This window comes from Phyllobates terribilis, unplaced genomic scaffold, assembly GCF_046119375.1.
Source record: "Phyllobates terribilis strain yellow unplaced genomic scaffold, ASM4611937v1 Scaffold_2__4_contigs__length_985480577, whole genome shotgun sequence".
Lineage (NCBI taxonomy): Eukaryota > Metazoa > Chordata > Amphibia > Anura > Dendrobatidae > Phyllobates > Phyllobates terribilis.
In genome coordinates, this window is record NW_027362762.1 from 175,530,570 (window position 1) to 175,550,807 (window position 20,238).

At 40.7% G+C, this 20,238-nt stretch overlaps 1 protein-coding gene across 4 annotated transcripts in view; it reads left to right on the plus strand.

The window, feature by feature from the left end:
- Positions 1 to 20,238, plus strand: part of ARHGAP9 (Rho GTPase activating protein 9) — a 218,773-nt gene that overhangs the window by 126,202 nt on the left and 72,333 nt on the right. For all 4 annotated transcript variants that reach the window (XM_073663315.1, XM_073663316.1, XM_073663317.1 and 1 more), the window contains one exon: positions 19,822 to 19,968. In XM_073663315.1, coding sequence (XP_073519416.1) covers positions 19,822 to 19,968 — 147 coding nt within the window. The remainder of the gene's footprint in view (positions 1 to 19,821; positions 19,969 to 20,238) is intronic.

Genomic DNA, 20,238 nt, shown 5'->3' on the forward strand with positions numbered 1-20,238 from the left:
ATTTTTAATTGTAAAAGTGCAGCAATAATAAAAATGGTAATAATACATTTGTGAGGCCAAGTCCCAGTTGGTTACTAAGTTAGTGTAGTGTTAGTGTAGAGAGTACAATTGGGGGAGGAATTGAACTTGATGGACCTAGGTCTTTATTCAGCCTACGTTACTATGTTACTAGGTATGATAGCAGTCTGGCCCTATGAGGACCATAGGGGTATTCTAACTTCACTATCAGTCAGGACATTTTACTGTAAAGTACCTAAAGTTTTTCTTGCAAATTACAAAGTTATGGAAACTGTTTATTTATAAATGCATTCATCTTTTTACAGGTTCTGCAGATGTCTTATAATATTCATCGCAGTTTTTGGTGCCAAATTCATTAATTTAGTACACACGGGTTCATGAATTTTGCGTGAAATCAATTTTGCAAGTTTTTGCTCTAAAGAGGCACAAAAAAGCTAAAGAGCATTATTGATTTTTTGCAAAATTAATGAACCTCCATGTGACAATTTTAAAGATTTGGTGCTAAAAAGGAATACTACAAGACAAAAAAGAAAAGTGACTTAATACATTGTGTGCAGAATTATTAGGCAAGTTGTATTTTAGAGGATTATTTTTATTATTGATCAACAACTATGTTCTCAATCAACCCAAAAGACTCATAAATATCCAAGCTTAATATTTTTGGAAGTTGGAGTGGGGTTTTTTTTTAGATTTGGCTATCTTAGGAGGATATCTGTTTGTGTAGGTAAATATTACTGTGCAGAATTATTAGGCAACTTAATAAAAACCAAATATAATCCCATCTCACTAGTTTATTTTCACCAGGTAAACCAATATCAGTGCACAACATTTAGAAATAAACATTTCTGACATGCAAAAACAAAAAACAAAAAAATGAGTGATCAAAATAGCCACCTTTCTTTATGATGACACTCAGCAGCCTTCCATCCATAGATTCTGTCAGTTGCTTGATCTGTTTTCGATCAACATTGCGTGCAGGAGCCACCACAGTCTCCCAGACACTGTTCCAAGAGGTGTACTGTTTTCCCTCCCTGTAGATCTCACATTTTATGATGGACCACAGGTTCTCTATGGGGTTCAGATCAGGTGAACAAGGGGGCCATGTCATTATTTTTTCTTCTTTTGGACCTTTACTGGCCAGCCACGCTGGGGAGTAGTTGAATGCATGTGATGGAGCATTGTCCTGCATGAAAATCATGTTTTTCTTCAATGATACCGACTTCTTCCTGTACCACTGCTTGAAGAAGTTGTCTTCCAGAAACTGTCAGTAGGTCTGGGAGTTGAGCTTCACTCCATCCTCAACCCGAAAAGGTCCCATCTTTGATGATACCAGCCCATACCAGTACTCCACCTCCACCTTGCTGGTGTCTGAGTCGGAGTGGAGCTCTCTGCCCTTTACTGATCCAGCCTCTGGCCCATCCATCTGGCCCATCAAGAGTCACTCTCATTTCATCAGTCCATAAAACCTTTGAAAAATTAGTCTTAAGAAATTTCTTGGCCCATTCTTGACGTTTTATCTTATGTTTCTTGTTCAAAGGTCGTCGTTTTTCAGCCTTCCTTACCTTGGCCATGTCCCTGAGTATCGCACACCTTGTGCTTTTTGATGCTCCAGTAAGATTGCAGCGCTGAAATATGGCAAAACTGGTGGTGAATGGCATCTTGGCAGCTTCACTCTTGATTTTCCTCAATTCATGGGCAGTTATTTTGCGCCTTTTTTGGCCAACACGCTTCTTGCGACCCTGTTGGCTACAGTGCTGGCCAAAAGTATTGGGACCCCTGCAATTCTGTCAGATAATACTCAGTTTCTTCCTGAAAATGATTGCAATCACAAATTCTTTGGTATTATTATCTTCATTTAATTTGTCTTCAATGAAAAAAACACAAAAAGAATTGTCCTAAAGCCAAATTGGATATAATTCCACACCAAACCTAAAAAAGGGGGTGGACAAAAGTATTGGCACCCTTTGAAAAATCATGTGATGCTTCTCTAATTCGTGTAATTAACAGCACCTGTAACTTACCTGTGGCACCTAACAGGTGTTGGCAATAACTAAATCACACTTGCAGCCAGTTAACATGGATTAAAGTTGACTCAACCTCTGTCCTGTGTCCTTGTGTGTACCACATTGAGCATGGAGAAAAGAAGGAAGACCAAAGAACTGTCTGAGGACTTGAGAAACCAAATTGTGAGGAAGCATGAGCAATCTCAAGGCTACAAGTCCATCTCCAAAGACCTGAATGTTCCTGTGTCTTCCATGCGCAGTGTCATCAAGAAGTTTAAAGCCCATGGCACTGTGGCTAACCTCCCTAGATGTGGACGGAAAAGAAAAATTGACGAGAGATTTCAACGCAAGATTGTGCACATGGTGGATAAAGAACCTCGACTAACATCCAAACAAGTTCAAGCTGCCCTGCAGTCCGAGGGTACAACAGTGTCAACCCGTACTATCCGTCGGCGTCTGAATGAAAAGGGACTGTATGGTAGGATACCCAGGAAGACCCCACTTCTTACCCCGAGACATAAAAAAGCCAGGCTGGAGTTTGCCAAAACCTACCTGAGAAAGCCTAAAACGTTTTGGAAGAATGTTCTCTGGTCAGATGAGACAAAAGTAGAGCTTTTTGGGAAAAAGCATGAACATAGAGTGTACAGGAAAAAAAAGAGGCATTCAAAGAAAAGAACACGGTCCCTACAGTCAAACATGGCGGAGGTTCCCTGATGTTTTGGGGTTGCTTTGCTGCCTCTGGCACTGGACTGCTTGACCGTGTGCATGGCATTATGAAGTCTGAAGACTACCAACAAATTTTGCAGCATAATGTAGGGCCCAGTGTGAGAAAGCTGGGTCTCCCTCAGAGGTCATGGGTCTTCCAGCAGGACAATGACCCAAAACGCACTTCCAAAAGCACTATAAAATGGTTTCAGAGAAAGCACTGGAGACTTCTAAGGTGGCCAGCAATGAGTCCAGACCTGAATCCCATAGAACACCTGTGGAGAGATCCCAAAATGGCAGTTTGGAGAAGGAACCCTTCAAATATCAGGGACCTGGAGCAGTTTGCCGAAGAAGAATGGTCTACAATTCCAGCAGAGCATTGTAAGAAACTCATTGATGGTTACCGGAAGCGGTTGTTCGCAGTTATTTTGGCTAAAGGTTGTGTAACCAAGTATTAGGCTGAGGGTGCCAATACTTTTGTCTGGCCCTTTTTTGGAGTTTTGTGTGAAATGATCAATGATTTGATTTTTGCTTCATTCTCTTTTGTGTTTTTTCCTTGCAAGCAAATTAAATGAAGAGAATAATACCAAAGAATTTGTGATTGCAATCATTTTCAGGAAGAAACTGAGTATTATCTGACAGAATTGCAGGGGTGCCAATACTTTTGGCCAGCACTGTATTTGCCATGAAACGCTTGATTGTTCGGTGATCACGTTTCAAAAGTTTGGAAATTTCAAGACTGCTGCATCCCTCGGCAAGAATGTGTAAAGAATGATCCATAAATGGTGAATCGCCACATAGTTCTGCAGGCCTGACCTTATGTAGATTTCTGTCCTTGCTAGAGTTATCATCTTGATGTGCCCTATAGATGAATGTGGAGCTAGACATACTGGTGCATTTTTGGATAATGCGCTGGTATTTAAGAGGATCTCTAGGACGTTAAAGGGATTTTTTCTTGATAAAAACGCACTCTATCTAATAGATTTTGATAAACATTGGTGTGTGCCTGCATCCTATGAAGGCTCTGACTGGCAGCAGCGCTGATGTCTATGTGCTAGTTAGACTGGTAGGCCACATTCACACGATCAGTATTTGGTCAGTATTTTACATCAGTATTTGTAAGCCAAAACCAGGAGTGGGTGATAAATACAGAAGTGGTGACGTGTTTCTATTATACTTTTCCTCTGATTGTTCTACTCCTGGTTTTGGCTAACAAATACTGATGTGAAATACTGACCAAATACTAAAATATTTAGATATTTAGATAAAAGAAGAAAGAATAGATCTACCTGTGGCCAAGCATTTTTGTTCCCCTGATCACAGCATCAAATACATGAAATTACTCGTATTAAAAGGTAACTTCTATCCGTGATCTTTGTTAGAATACTACAGATATCGTCTGCGCATACTCGGCCTCAGCAGAAGAAGTCTGCTGGTGGTTAACTATGTAGCCTGAAGAAACTTAGAAGATCAGTGATCGGGCTATATAAGCCCGATGTACAAAAAGGTGAATTTGTGGTATTCAATTCTATTTGGAAAATGCATTATTTTTCTAATATCATTTAGACAGGATTTTTTATTGTGGTAAAACCCCTTTAATATTGATGGCTGTGTCTGGTACTGCTGCTCGCAGCAGCTCCGTCCTATTTAATGCAACGACACTATCAGTGACAGGGACGCAGCATTCGTTCAGCTCATGGTAATGGGGGTGATGGGAGACGGACCACCTGTGGATTAAAATATGGCCTTCCCAAAGATTGTACATAACCTTGGAAAACACAGTTGATAAATCTCCATTTTGGTTTTATTTTCATTTGAAGCTTTTTATACAGTTTGTGATGAGTGTAGTGTGCTTAGCATACTAGCCAACAAGAAGACTCAATGGCAAAGGTTTAGCTTCTGAATGTACAAACAAAACACTATGTAGCCGATTCATCAAGACTAGTTTAGTGCACATCAGTCTTGCTGGTGCACACCACTTAATGGATTTGGTGCATTTTTTGATTAGCATGCGCCTCAATTCACCGCACCAGAAATGCTACTCCAGTCATATACTGGAGTAGCATTTCTGGCATACAAAATGTCAGTTCTTTAGATGAATTGGATTGGCAGGCGGGATGACCCAACTCTGCACAGTTTGGTGGATCTGATTAAAAGTAACTTTAAAATGGCAAAAGTGGCAATTTTATTTTTGCAACTTTTTAAACCTTTTTAAGCCACTTTTCTAGTGTAAAAGCTTTGAAGGAGTGGCCCCTATGTTACCCAAGGTTAAAGGGGTTGTCTCATACACAAAATAGGTGATAAGTTGCTGATTGTGGGTGTTGCTTAGGCCCGTTTGAATGTAGTAGAGCATCGATGTCAAACTCAAACACACGGAGGGCCAAAATGAAAAACTTGGACAAAGTCGCGGGCCAACCAGTATACAGTATAATGGACCCCACAAAATCTTCCATACAGATTAATGGGCCCCACATAGTTCTAAGTACAGTATAATGGCCTCACATAGTCCTCCATACAGAATAATGGGCCCCACATAGTCCTCCATACAGTATAATGGGCCCCACATAGTCCTCCATACAGTATAATGGGCCCCACATAGTCCTCCATACAGTATAATGGGCCCCACATAGTCTTCCATACATAATAATGGGCCCCACATAGTCCTCCATACAGTATAATGGGTCCCACATAGTCCTCCATACATAATAATGGGCCCCACATAGTCCTCCATACAGAATAATGGGCCCCACATAGTCCTCCATACAGTATAATGGGCCCCACATAGTCCTCCATACAGTATAATGGGCCCCACATAGTCTTCCATACATAATAATGGGCCCCACATAGTCCTCCATACAGTATAATGGGCCCCACATAGTCCTCCATACAGTATAATGGCCCCACATAGTCCATACAGAATAATGGGCCCACATAGTCCTCCATACGGAATAATGGGCCCACATAGTCCTCCATACAGTATAATGGGCCCCACATAGTCTTCCATACATAATAATGGGCCCCACATAGTCCTCCATACAGTATAATGGGTCCCACATAGTCCTCCATACATAATAATGGGCCCCACATAGTCCTCCATACAGAATAATGGGCCCCACATAGTCCTCCATACAGTATAATGGGCCCCACATAGTCCTCCATACAGTATAATGGGCCCCACATAGTCTTCCATACATAATAATGGGCCCCACATAGTCCTCCATACAGTATAATGGGCCCCACATAGTCCTCCATACAGTATAATGGCCCCACATAGTCCATACAGAATAATGGGCCCACATAGTCCTCCATACGGAATAATGGGCCCACATAGTCCTCCTTACAGTATAATGGGCCCACATAGTCCTCCATACAGAATAATGGGCCCACATAGTCCTCTATACAGAATAATGGGACCGCATAGTCCTCTATACAGTATAATGGCCCCACATACTCATCCATGCAGTATAATGAGCCCCACATAGTCCTCCATACAGTATAATGGCCCCACATAGTCCTTCGTACAGAATAATGGGCCCCACATAGTCCTCCATACTGAATAATGGCCCCACATAGTACTCCATACAGAATAATGGGCCCATATAGTTCTCCATACTGAATAATGGGCCCCACACAGTGCTCCATACAGTATAATGGCCCCACATAGTCCTCCATACAGTATAATGGCCCTACATAGTGCTCCATACAGAATAATGGGCCCCACATAGTCCTCCATACTGAATAATGGGCCCCACATAAGGGTGGTGTTTCTGGTGTCGCGGGTCTAATAAAACCAGATTTGGCCCACAGGCCAGAGTTTGACGTGTGTAGTAGAGGTTGAGCAAGCGCACCCCTGCTTATTCATTGTCTGCATGTCTGACAGAAGTAACAGAGTACTGTGCTCAGCAATCTCCTTCAGTCCTAAAGATTTTGAACAGAGCAGCAGTGCAAATGCTAAACTCCCACTCAATGTAAGCAGGAGACTTGTAACCCCCTTCTGGTGATTGCTTGTGATCTCAGTGGTGGGACCCTCAGCAACCAATCAGCAACTTATCTTTTGGATAGGTGATATGTTGTCATTGTGGAACAGTCCTTGAAATATTTGACCCAATTAGTAATGGAAAATATAAACTGCAGTTTCATTCTTACTTGGTATAGTTTTCAATCAGCAATAAAAGTTTTTAAAAAGTTCACTGATTGTTTTATAGATCAAAATTTGACATATGTCAGAGGTAAAATGGTGTACGCTGAACCTATAGATTAACTGTACAGGTACATTGTTTCTTATCAAATCCTTTACTTACATGTCCACACCATTACATTGCTACTATTAGAAGTCTTGGACTTCTTTCACCTCTTGCCCATACTGCCACTCCTTTTTGTTGGTTCTCCAAGAGTTCAGTACAAAGCTTTGTACAAGTTGGAAATTCATGCGCTAATCACTAGATCTCACAACATGTGCGACCTTTGTTACATGTGTAATAAAAAAAATTTCTCCCCTACTAATCGCATCATCACATTCCCACCTTCAATACTTATACTCTTCCTTCCTTCCTTTTTCTACTCTTTATCCTCTTGCTGCCAAAACAATTTTCACATTCTGAAATACACAAATATTACCTAAATTATAAAATGACTAAAAAAAAAAATTACAATTACTCCTTACTTCGGTACTGTAGCTGCAGACGTGTATTAGATGCACCTTTTGTTATTTTTCCTTCTCGTTCCTGGTTTCTTTTAATCCATGTCTCCATGCTCGCTGGGTGGATGAACTCTGATGTGATGTGTAGGACCTGTGTCTTGAGCCATGTACCAGTCAGATGTCTTCTCCTGTTGGCTTCTCTCCCTTATGAGAAGCTGCAGCTCCATTCTCCTCCTCCATGTTTTCCCTATCTTCTTTTTAGTATTTTTCTTTAAATCTATTTATTTTTGATGAGTTAAGAAATCTTTGAGCATTGATAAGGAACCACAGGCTACTGTATTGATTTATTTAAAAAAAAAATCCAAAAATTGTGGGAGTGCTTTTAAAAACTCACGGCCAGGTGTTGCTGCACCTTTGTACTTGCAGACAGTGGAAGAGGGGCAGAAGGAGTAGAGTAACACATAAGATTCAAGATCTGACGTCGATAAGAGTTTGTAAAGGGAACCTGTTAGCATGATTATACAGTCCATTCTGCAGACATCATGTTATAGAGCAGGGGGAGCAGAGCAGATTGATATATAGTTTTGTAAGAAAAGATCCACTATAACCTGTGTTGTCATCATTGAATCCTCTGCTTTTTCTGAGATTTTGGGTCCAGTGGGCGGAGCTATCAGTCACTGACAGCTCACTCTATATGCACTGATAGCCCCGCCCACTGGACTGAAAATCCCAGAAAGAGCAGAGGATTAAATGATGAAAACACAGGTTATAGTGAATCTTTCCTTACAAAACTATATATCAATCTGCTCAGCTCCCCCTGCTCTATAACATGGTACCTATAGATTAGCATGCATTTTCATGGTGACAGATCCCTCTAATAAATAGATTTTTTTATATATATATATATATATATATATATATATATATATATATATATATATATGATACTGTATATTGTTGTTTCAACCCCTTTTTATCTGTGTCCTTTTGGGCATGTCTAATAGAATTTTGGCCACTGAGCTGTTGGTTTAGTTCAAGCATGTGAGGGGATGTATTATATCATGTTTTGGGGGTTCATTGTAGGTTCTAAGATTGTGTTTTTAGTCTACAACAATATAATCACATAGGATCCCATTACACCAAGGGTTTGTATGTAGTCTGTAACTACGGAGATACAAACTCTATGAGGTCGATTCATAAAATGTGTTAATCAAGTTTTCGGCTTAGAACACCTTGAAAAGTCGCAACATTTTTGTACAACAGGAAGTTGTGCAAAAATGTTACTACTTTTTGGTATTTTCACATCGGTTTGAAACAGTTCTGCCATAATGTCAGATGGAGTGGTGTAAAATTGTCACTACTGGACTCTGGAGCTGTAAAGACGTATTCTTCGGAGGGACCGACCAAGCTTCTCTATCTGGCAGTATGAGAGATGAGTCGAGGTTTGACGAATGCCAGAAGAATGTTACCTCTCCACCGGCAAACAATGTAACGTTTGGTGGAGGACGGATAATGCTGTGGTTTTTTTCAGGTTTTGGCCCAGGCCCCTTAGTTCCAATGAACCGAAATCTTAATGTCTAAGCATTCCAAGACATTTTGAACAATTGTATGCTTCCACCTTTGTGGGAACAGTTTTGAGAGGGCCCTTTTCTGTCCTTGTATGACTGCACCCGCCTTCCCCCGCTGCACAAGGCAAAAGCTATATGGTTGGGTGAGTTTGGTGTGAAAGAACTTGGCTGGCTGCACAAAATCTTGACCTCAACTTCATTGAACACTTTAGGGATGAAGTAGAAAGGAGATTACGAGCCTGGCCCTCTCCTCCAGCTTCAGTTTCTGACCTCAAAAAGGGTCTTGTGGATGAATGGGCAACAATTCTCAGAAACACTGCAAAAATCTGATAGAAAGCCTTCCCAAAAGAGTGGAAACTGTTATAGCAGGAAATGGAGGAGCACCTCCAAATGAATGCCTATGGATTTGGAATGGGAATTCATAAACATTCCACTAGGTGTAACGTGTAGATGCCCCAATACTTTTGTCCATATAGTGTATATGCGTAGATGTTAAACAGTAGGTTTTATTCATTAGACTATTTGCAAGTTTTTTCATTTTTCTTTTAATTTTAGATGCACCTGGGGAGTAATAAAAAAATGTTTGCAAAAGTATGCATCTCTCTTAGGCCTCATTCACACGTCAGCATATTTGATCAGCATTTCATCAGTATTGCCAAAACCAGGTGAAAAACTATACAGAGAAGAACTATAATTGAAATATTGACACCTGTGGTGTGTTTTGGAGAAACTCCTGGTTTTCGCATACAAATGCTGATGAAATACTGATCAAAAATACTGATGTGTGAGTTTTTGGTGAGTTTTTCATGCTGTGTATTTTCGAATAACCGCAAGTAACCTAATTTACTTAATGGGTGCAGAAATGGTGCAGAAAATCTGTAACATCAAAAACTCAATAAAAGCTCATCGTGGGAATTTAGCTTTTAGGCTATGTTCACACATGTTGGTTTTTTTCAGCATCACAAATCTGCAGCAAAACTCAACTCTGGCAGGAAATCATCTGCGTCAAAAATGTAGGTTTTGCTGGGATTTTTGCTGCATTTTTTGTGTGTTTTTCAGCTTTTTTTTTAGCTTTTTTTCACTGTCCTTTTATCTCTTTATGCAAGTACATAAAGTTCAGTGAAAAAAAATCTCATTCTGGTTTTGGCATAATGGAGGAGGTGAATTGTTCAGGAATAGTTTAGACACTGGCAATGCATTGAGTTTTAATGACACTATTTACTTTCACACTATGGGGTGTGCCATTCAGTTTGCACAGGTATTGTTCAATCTCACAGGTAGCTCAGCTAATGTATACAATTTATTATTAAACTCTCCTAATAGAAAACAACCATCTCAGTGACCAAGACAAGATGGTAAAATCATATCCAATGGGTGAAAAACGCTGAAAGAAGTGACATGCTCTGTTTTCCAAAAACCCAACCAAGGCACAAAATACGCAACAACAAAAAAAACAAGATGTGTGAACAGAGAATTCTGGTTTCTCATAGACTTTACTGGTACTGCAAAACGCAGCTGAACATTTGCATAAAAATCTGCAGCAAAAAACGCTGAAAAACCCAACATGTGTGAACATAGCCTAAAGGTGTTGTCACTTTTTATTTCTCAAAAAGTGGTGGTCAACCCCTTTAAGTAGTGGCAACATTTCTCTAAACCAATTGAAGGACATTGCAGGCAGCTTTCCCAGACCTGTAATAGCTGCTTACACAGGACAATAGTTTGCTTTTACCTCCACTGTAAATATATAGGAAATACAGTGGGTCCAGAAAATATTCAGACCCCTTTATTTTCACTCTTTGTTTCATTGCAGCCATTTGGTACATTCTAAAAAGTTCATTTTTTCTCATTATTATACACTCTGCACCCAATCTTGACTGAAAAAAAACCCAGAAATGTAGACATTTTTTGCAAATGTATTAAAAAAGAAAAACTGAAATATCTCATGGTCATAAGTATTCAGACCCTTTGTATTGAGTAGAAGCCCCCTTTTGAGCTAGTACAGCCATAAGTCTTCTTGGGAATGATGCAACAAGTTTTTCACACCTGGATTTGGGGATCCTCTGCCATTCTTCCTTGCAGATCCTCTCCAGTTCTGTCAGGTTGGATGGTGAACGTTGGTGGACAGCCATTTTCTGGTCTCTCTAGAGATGCTCAATTGGGTTTAGGTCAGGGCTCTGGCTGGGCCAGTCAAGAATGGTCACAGAGTTGTTCTGAAGCCACTCCTTTGTTATTTTAGCTGTGTGCTTAGGGTCATTGTCTTGTTGGAAGGTGAACCTTTGGCCAAGTCTGAGGTCCAGAGCACTCTGGAAGAGGTTTTCATCCAGGATATCTCTGTACTTGGCCGCATTCATGTTTCCTTCAGTTGCAACCAGTCGTCCTGTCCCTGCAGCTGAAAAACACCCCCATAGAATGATGCTGCCACCTCCATGTTTCACTGTTGGGATTGTATTGGGCAGGTGATGAGCAGTGCCTGGTTTTCTCCACACATACCGCTTAGAATTATCACCAAAAAGTTCTATCTTCATCTCATCAGACCAGAGAATCTTATTTCTCATAGTCTGGGAGTCCTTCATGTTTCTGAGCAAACTCTATGCGGGCTTTCATATGTCTTGCACTGGGGTGTGGCTTCCGTCGGGCCACTCTACCATAAAGGCCCCACTGGTGGAGGGCTGCAGTGATATTTGACTTTGTGGAATTTTCTCCCATCCCCCTACTGCATCTCTGGAGCTCAGCCACAGTGATCTCGGGGTTCTTCTTTACCTCTCTCACCAAAGCTCTTCTCCCATGATTGCTCAGTTTGGCTGGACAGCCTGGTCTAGGAAGACTTCTGGTGGTCCCAAACTACTTCCATTTAAGGATTATGGAGGCCACTGTGCTCTTAGGAACCTTGAGTAATGCATAAATTCTTTTGTAACCTTGGCCAGATCTGTGCCTTGCCACAATTCTGTCTCTGAGCTCCTTGGGCAGTTCCTTTGAGCTCATGATTCTCATTTGGTCTGACATGCACGGTGAGCTGTGAGGTCTTATATAGACAGGTTTGTGCCTTTCCAAATCAAGTCCTATCAGTTTAATTAAACACAGCTGGACTCCAATGAAGGAGCAGAACCATCTCAAGGAGGATCACAAGGAAATGGACAGCATGTGACTTAAATATGAGTGTCTGATCAAAGGGTCTGAATACTTATGACCATGTGATATTTCAGTTTTTCTTTTTTAATAAATTTGCAAAAATTTCAACATTTCTGTTTTTTTTCAGTCAAGATGGGGTGCAGTGTGTACTTTAATGAGGAAAAAATTAACTTTTTAGAACTTACCAAATGGCTGCAATGAAACAAAGAGTGAAAAATGTAAAGGGGTCTGAATACTTTCAGTACTCACTGTACAATTGATAAGTCCGGTCCATTTGCCTTTTCTGTTTTGTGTAGCTATTTCGGCGTATCATGTAAATCCCAATTAAAATGATGCAGCAATATTTTTTTTTAGTGAATTTCTCCCACTGGCCGTGCAGAAAGTGTTATGTCTTTGTGCAATTCAACAGGAAATCATCGCAGGCTAACGGTCACAGATAAAGACACTGTGGTCGCAGCCTTCCTTATGTCATGTGCTCAAGCCTGCAACTTCACATGTCGGGCTGTTAGAAGGCTTTATGTACAAGGTCCAATGTGATTATCTCAGGGAGTGTGATAGGTGACAGTGTGCGCCACGTAAATTAGGGTGGTGTTTGAAAATGCTAAAAAAGTTTTTGTTTTTTCGAAAGCAACAAAACTTTCCTGTTATTATTTTGAATAACATTGTGCTGTCAATGTCCGTCATGCATAACTTGAGAAGACCCAGTCTCAGTGATAGGGGCATGAGGAAGCTCATTCTGTACATAAGAAAGCACACCCTGGATGGGCTGCACTGCACTCTTATTACACGCACTGTAACTTTACGCCCTTGACAAACCTGTCGCAAGTGCAGATTTTTTAGTGCAGATTTGCCACGTAAATGACTTTAGAGGACCTGTCATCATTTCAAAAGTGGCCATATGCCATATATGTGACTTATTTAGTGCAAATTTTTATGGTCTGTACTAATGTGTTGATCAAAGGGAGCAGCAGGAATAAAATAAGGATAAAAACTGACCACTTTTGACATGTTGACAGCTCCTCTTTAAAATTACTAGCTATACCGCAGCAAATCGACACAAAAATCTGCATGTAAGGCTACATTCACACACCCATGTGAAATCTCCGAGTTCTGACGCATTTGGTATAAGATGGCACATGGACCCAAAGACTTTCAGGGATCAATTCAGACATCAATGAAAATTACGAATCCGGGTGTGTGATGCGTGAGACTCAGAGCTTGCCCTATTCTGATCCAATTTTTCAGACATAATGAGTCTGTGTGCTGTCCGAGAAAAAAATCTGATTTGATGTGTGAATGTAAGACATACGGAATTAACTGTGAGTTCATAAAATTAATTTCTGTGTATATCTACTTTTTAAAAGAACTCTTCTAGATCAGATCATCCGTCTAATCCAGACATGTCAAACTCTGGCCCTCAGGGTGGTTTTATTTGGCCCTCAACACTAGAACCACCACCCTTATGTGGGGCCATTATTCTGTATGGAGGACTATGTGGGGCCATTTTTCTGTTTGGAGGACTTTGTGGTGCCCATAATACCGTATGGAGGACTATGTGGAGCCCATTATACCATGTGGAGGACTATGTGGGGCCCATTATTCTGTATGGAGGACTATGTGAGTCCATTATTCTATATGGAGGACAATGTGGTGCCCATAATACGGTATGGAGGACTATGTGGGGTCCATTATTCTGTATGGAGGACTATGTGGTGCCCATAATACTGTATGGAGGACCATGTGGGGCCCATTATTATGTATGGAGGACTATGTGGTGCCCAAAATACTGTATGGAGGACTACGTGGGGCCCATTATTTTGTATGGAGGACTATGTGGTGCCCATAATACTGTATGGAGGACTATGTAGGGCTCATTATTCTGTATGGAGGACTATGGGAGACCCATTATACTATATGGAGGACTATGTGGAGCACATTATACCGTATGAAGGACTATGTGGAGCCCATTATGCTGTATGGAGAACTGCATGGGGCCCATTATTCTATATGGAGGACTATGTGGTGCCCATAATACTGTATTGAGGACTATGTGGGGCCCATTATTTTGTATGGAGGACTATGTGAGGCCATTATTCTGTATAGAGGACTATGTGGTGGCCATATTACTGTATGGAGAACTATGTGGGGCCCATTATTCTGTATGGAGGACTATGTGGTGCCCATAATATTATATGGAGGACTATGTGGGACCCATTATTCTGTATGGAGGACTATGTGGTGCTCATAATACTGTATTGAGGACTATGTGGGGCCCATTATTCTCTATGGAGGACTATGAGAGCCCATTATACTGTATGGAGGACTATGTGGTGCCCATTATACTGTATTGAGGACTATATGGGGCCCATTATTCTGTATGGAGGAATATGTGAGGCCATTATTCTGTATGAAGGACTATGTGGTGCCCATAATACTGTATGGATAACTATGTTGGGGCCATTATTTTGTATGGAAGACTTTGTGGGGCCCATTATACTGTATACTGGTTGGTCTGCAACTTTGTTCAAGTTTTTCATTTTAGCTCTCTGTGTGTTTGAGTTTGACATCCCTGCTCTAATCAGTTTTTGGGAATTTCTGTAAGCAATTGCATCATGATTTTTATTTTTAAAATTCATAGGGCCCAATTTATCACATCTTTTATGCCAGTATTCTGTTGTAAAAAGCTTTGAAAAATCATAACATTTTGACGTAACCTGCAGCTACGCTTAAAGTTTGCAACTTTTACCGTTCTCACACTATTTTTGTCCGGCTACGACAAAGTGCGTGGAGATAGTGCTGGATTGGGGCATGGCGACCGCTGCTCGCAAAGTAGAGTAGAGTAGGATTTTTGGCGAGGTGCACACTGAGGTGTATGCCACTCGTCCGGCGCTCCTGATTCATGAAGAGGTGTGCACCACTTCACAAATTATGAGTGTCTGACTACAATATATCTCATCAAGACCAGCATGAACAATGCCGGTCTTGATGAATCGGGTCCACAGAATTGCTTTAATTTAGCCATATTGGAGGGCTTTCAATCTGAAACTATTCAGTATGCTGTATATGCATAATTAGAAAGAAATAGCAAAGTGCAAATACATTGCCCATAATCAGGCCGATGCTTCACCACCCCAGCCAACGATTACCTCAGTGTGTTTTGACAGCCCTAATGTTTTATTCACTTGTTACTTATTTACATGAGGGACTGTTTTCTGCCGGACAAGTTGTATTACTCAATAACACCATTTCGGCTACATAAATCTTTAACTTTTAAAAACATTTTTGAGATGATTGTAAAAATAATCAGTGTTGTCATAGTGTTTTTTTTTTATACTTACTGGGCTGCTTAGTATAGTTTTGATAAAATCACAATTTTATCAGCAGGAGATGATCATTAGAGTACTTATAAACCTGCTGCCAGGTAGTCCTCCATATTCATAAGTTCTGTATAACCCCGCCCCCACCACTGATTGGCAGCTTATGCACAGTGTACACAGAAAGCTGCCAATCAGTGATGTGGGCGTGGTTATACAGAGCTCAGCATTCAGAGCACTGCTAGATCTGCAGCAGATAAAGCAGAGATTTTATAAAAAATGACAATAAGCAGCCCAGTAAATGATTCATTGCTGGAATCAGGGTCTTTGCCCCTACATTTTGCTTCTCTCAGTTGTGGTAGCAAAAACCTGGAGACAAATTCCCTATAAGGGACGTTCCAAATAGAATTTGACATTTAACCAACAATGCATTGGAATTCCTCTGTATTGCAATGCATTATTGCCTGCCAGCAAGAAACTGGCTGGTACAGCCTGAGAGCAATCTACATATGGCAGTCATGGGGCAGACTTTCTTAAAACTTTGGGTGCTATGTTTAACTATGGATCACCTGCGCTGGCAATGGCAGGACAAATGGAGCCCCATCCCTATGTTTACATGATGTGGATGCCAAAGTCTTTACTGACCATGATATCTAAAAGGATGAACAGCTTATCTCTACTCTCTGCCCCTGCCACATAAAGCCAGCTGATGATAGCAGCCATCTTTGGTGCCCATGTCTTTTGTATACTGTAGCTGCAGACTTTCATATGAAGCCAAATGAAGACAGTCACAGTAAGCACTATACTCATGAGCTGCATTCACAATTCTTCTGTCATTGGAAACACTTGACCAGCTTCTTGGCAGGCGCACTAACTAATCGTGTAGCTCAGCTCCTGTTATATAGCGGTACACATTATTTTTCTTCATATTAATCAGCAAACAGTATACAAACTATTACAATAAATACAATAATATCTGGAGATTTCAGCTCGAAAGCCTGTAGAATTGTGAATGCTGCTCTGAAGTATAATGTAAGTTGTAAATCAGTATCCATAAAGCAATGCTTTTACAAGGTTAATATGTTTTTTTTATATACAGAACTGCTATATGTAATATGATGTTCAAAACTGGACATTCATTTTAACCGTGCTCTTTTTAGAATGTATAACCATGCTAGATGACAAGGTATGAGGTGACTTTCCATGACTTGGAGTTGAGTTGAAGAATAAATATAAAATAGAGTGGCTTGCGAAAGTATTCACCCCCTTGGCTTTTTACCTATTTTGTTACATTACATTACAACCTGTGTTTAAATATTTGTGATCCTATTTGTGTGTGATGCATCAGAACTAAATAGTCTAAGTTGGTGAAGTGAAGTGAGAAAAATCTAGACATAAATTGAATTTATGAGATCCAATTACTAAAAATTGGCATGTGCATATGTATTCATTTCTTTTGCTATGAAGCCTCCAAAAAAATTCTGGTGCAAGCAATTCCCTTCATAAGTCACATGTTTAGTGACAGGAAGTCCACCTGTGTGCAATGTAAGTGTCACATGATCTGTCAGTATATTCACTTTACCTTTTCTTAAAGCCCACAGAGGCTGCAACACCATTAAGCAAGAGGCACCACTAACCAAACAACAGCATGAAGACCAAGGAGATCTCCAAACAAGTCAGGGACAATGTTGTTGTGAAGTACAAGTCAGGATTGGGTTATACAAAAATATCCCAATCTCTGATGATCCCCCAGAGCACCATCAAATCCATTATCATCAAATGGAAAGAACATGGTACCAAAAGATTTCTGCTAAGAGAGGGCCGCCCACCAAAAGTCTCAGCCCAGGCAAGGAGGAAATTAATCTGAGAGGCAGCACAAAGACCAAAGGTAACCCTGAAGGAGCTGAGAGTTCCCATTCAGGGACTAGAATATCTGTCCATATGACCAAAATAAGCCGTACACTCCATAGAAGTGGCCTTTATGGAAGAGACAGCAGAAAAAAGCCTTTACTTACACACAAAAATTGTAAGGCTCATTTTGAGTTTGTCAAAAGACATGTGGGAGGCTCCCCAAATGTAAGGAGGAAAGTGTTGTGGTCAGATGAGACCAATATCAAACTTTTTGGCCATCAAGGTAAACACTATGTTTGGCGCCAATCCAACACAGCTCATCAACCCAAGGACACCATCCTTACAGTGAAACATAGTGGTGGCAGCATCATGCTGTGGGGATGCTTTTCGGCAGCAGGAACAGGTAAAATGGTCCAAGTTGAGGGGAAGTTGGATGGTGCCAACTACAGGGATATTCTTGAGCAAAACCTGTTTCAGTCTGTCAGTGATTTCTGACCGGGACGGAGGTTCACCTTCCAAAAATAGAATGAGCCAAATCATACTGCTAAAACAACACTCAAGTGGTTTAAGGGAAAACGTGTAAATGTTTTGGAGTGGCCTAGTTAAAGCCCAGACCTTAATCCAATTGAGAATCTGTGGTCAGACTTGAAGATTGCTGTTCACCAGAGGAAACCATCTAACCTGAAGGAGCTGGAGCAGTTTTGCTTTGAGGAATAAGCAAAAATCCCAGTGGACAGATGTGGAAAGGTCATAGAGACTTATCCAAAGCGACTTGCAGCTGTAATTACAGAAAAAGGAGGTTTTACAAAGTACTGACTTTAGGGGGTGAATACTTATGTACACTGAAGTTTTCAGTTATTTTGTCCTATTTGTTGTTTGCTTCACAATAAAAAGAAAACCAGATGTTCACAGTTGTAGGCATGTTCTTTACATGAACTAATGCAAACACTAAAAAAACAGTGAAATTCCTGGTTGTGAGGTAGCAAAACACGAAAATTGCCAGGGGGGTGAATACTTTTGCAAGCCAAAGCCACTGTAGTCATATGACACTCAGGCAACACTGGAATATGTCCAAGATGCATTATTTCCGCTGCTTTATCTGATTACTATGATAAGACTAATTGAGCTGAAATGTAATTTTTGCCTGTAGACGCACATTTATGTAGTATTTTCCCCCGTGCAGACGTCACCATCCTGCTGCATACGCGTATGCACTTGATAATGAGTTGGAGACAGTTACATAAATCAAGTTGTAAACAGATTTCAGCTGCACCTTGTCCCTTGTTACTTTACTACGCAGTATTCTGCACAATTCTTTTACTTTGTCTGAAATGTTTATAAATCAGCTGCTAATGGCGATATGGGAGAGTCCGGGAATATGTGAAATATTTGCTGTACTCAAAGGGAATCTGTCACCAGGTTTTTGCTACCTCATCAGCTCTGGGGCACCTACGTTATTGGGTGCTGCGGTTTTAATTAAAAACTGCTTTCTCTGCTGAAAGTCTAGCAGTTCTCTGAATGCTGAGCTCTGTATATCCCCGCTCACACCATTGATTGGTAGCTTTCTGTGTACACTGTGCATAGGCAGGATGCTGCCAATCAGTGGTGAAGGAGGAGTTGATCTATATGGCAGTAGGTTTACTGGGCCTCTAATGATAATCTCCTGCTGATAACAAATGATCTTATCAAATCTACACTAAGCAGACCAGTAAGTGATACATCGCTGGAATCAGGGTCTCTGTCTCTACATCATGCTACTCTCAGATTAGGTAGCAAAAAACTAGAGACAGATCCCCTTTAAAGTGATTGTCCAGGGAAGCAGTTAAAGGCAACCTGTCATCTAAATAATGCAGCCTTTTCTCAGCACCACTCCAGGTGATTAACAGGTCTCTCGAAATGGGAAAGACCTGTCAATCACCTGTAACAGCGATGGCAAAAAATGACCAGGAGCGGAGCCAGAATAAACTCGCCTCTACCTGTGGTCCCCAGCCGAATCTTCTAACTATATTTTCTCTGAAACATGGTAGCATTTGAGAAAAATATATAGATACCTGGCTGCAAGTGTGGAGGCAGACTCTGAGTCTTGGTCCCCGAGGTTTGGGCAGCATGAATCAGATGACAGGTTCTCTTCAAAGTCAACATGAGTGATGCCAGGAAGGTTACAGGAACTACCATGGGTGGTTAGCACGACCCTACAGAGAATGGAATCTGCTATAAGAAATACCCAAAGTAATAGTTGCTGTCACAAAGCCTAACAAAGGCTCTTTTAGCATTGTTACTATTAAAAATGATAAAAAATGCAAAAAAACACAATGTGTCGTTCACTGAGAACACATAGTTTTGCATCAAAAGCAGATGACTGGGAAATACATCCATTGTATTATTTGCACCCGGCCGGGAGTGAGGATACCCCGTCCATGTGACGACTGAGGCGACTCTACACCCATATTGAAATCTAATCACTGAAACTGGAAAGTAGTTCAGCTGGTTCTTATATAAACCGTACATTGTTCTCTACAGTCTATCGCCGTACTTACATTGTTATACACGGTATATTGTGTTACAGAATGGTTTCTGTATTTTGTACATTACAGATGGGTGATTCTGAGGACCATTTTATTCCCACCATCGACAGCCTTTCATCTTCCTGCAGCAGTTTGTGCAGTCCGAGCAGTGACGCAGAGAAGCCAAAGCTCAACTACACCAGATCTATGGTCCTCTCCCATTCACAAAGACCGAGGGTAAACTTGGAAAAGATGACATTATACGTGTATAATACTATTGTTCCATTATATTTACATTTATTGACATTTTATTCTGTTTCTAAGTTGTTTGATTTTTTTTTCACTTAGATGTAATGAGGAATCGTTGCAAAAGTGTAACTGCAATGATTTAATGGAGTCTTTCATCAACTTTAGTACACGGGCAAAAGACCGTATTTTTTGTCCTAGTGCAATCTGACAAAATATTGGATTGCACTCGGACCAATGTTAGTCATGTCCGATTTTTTC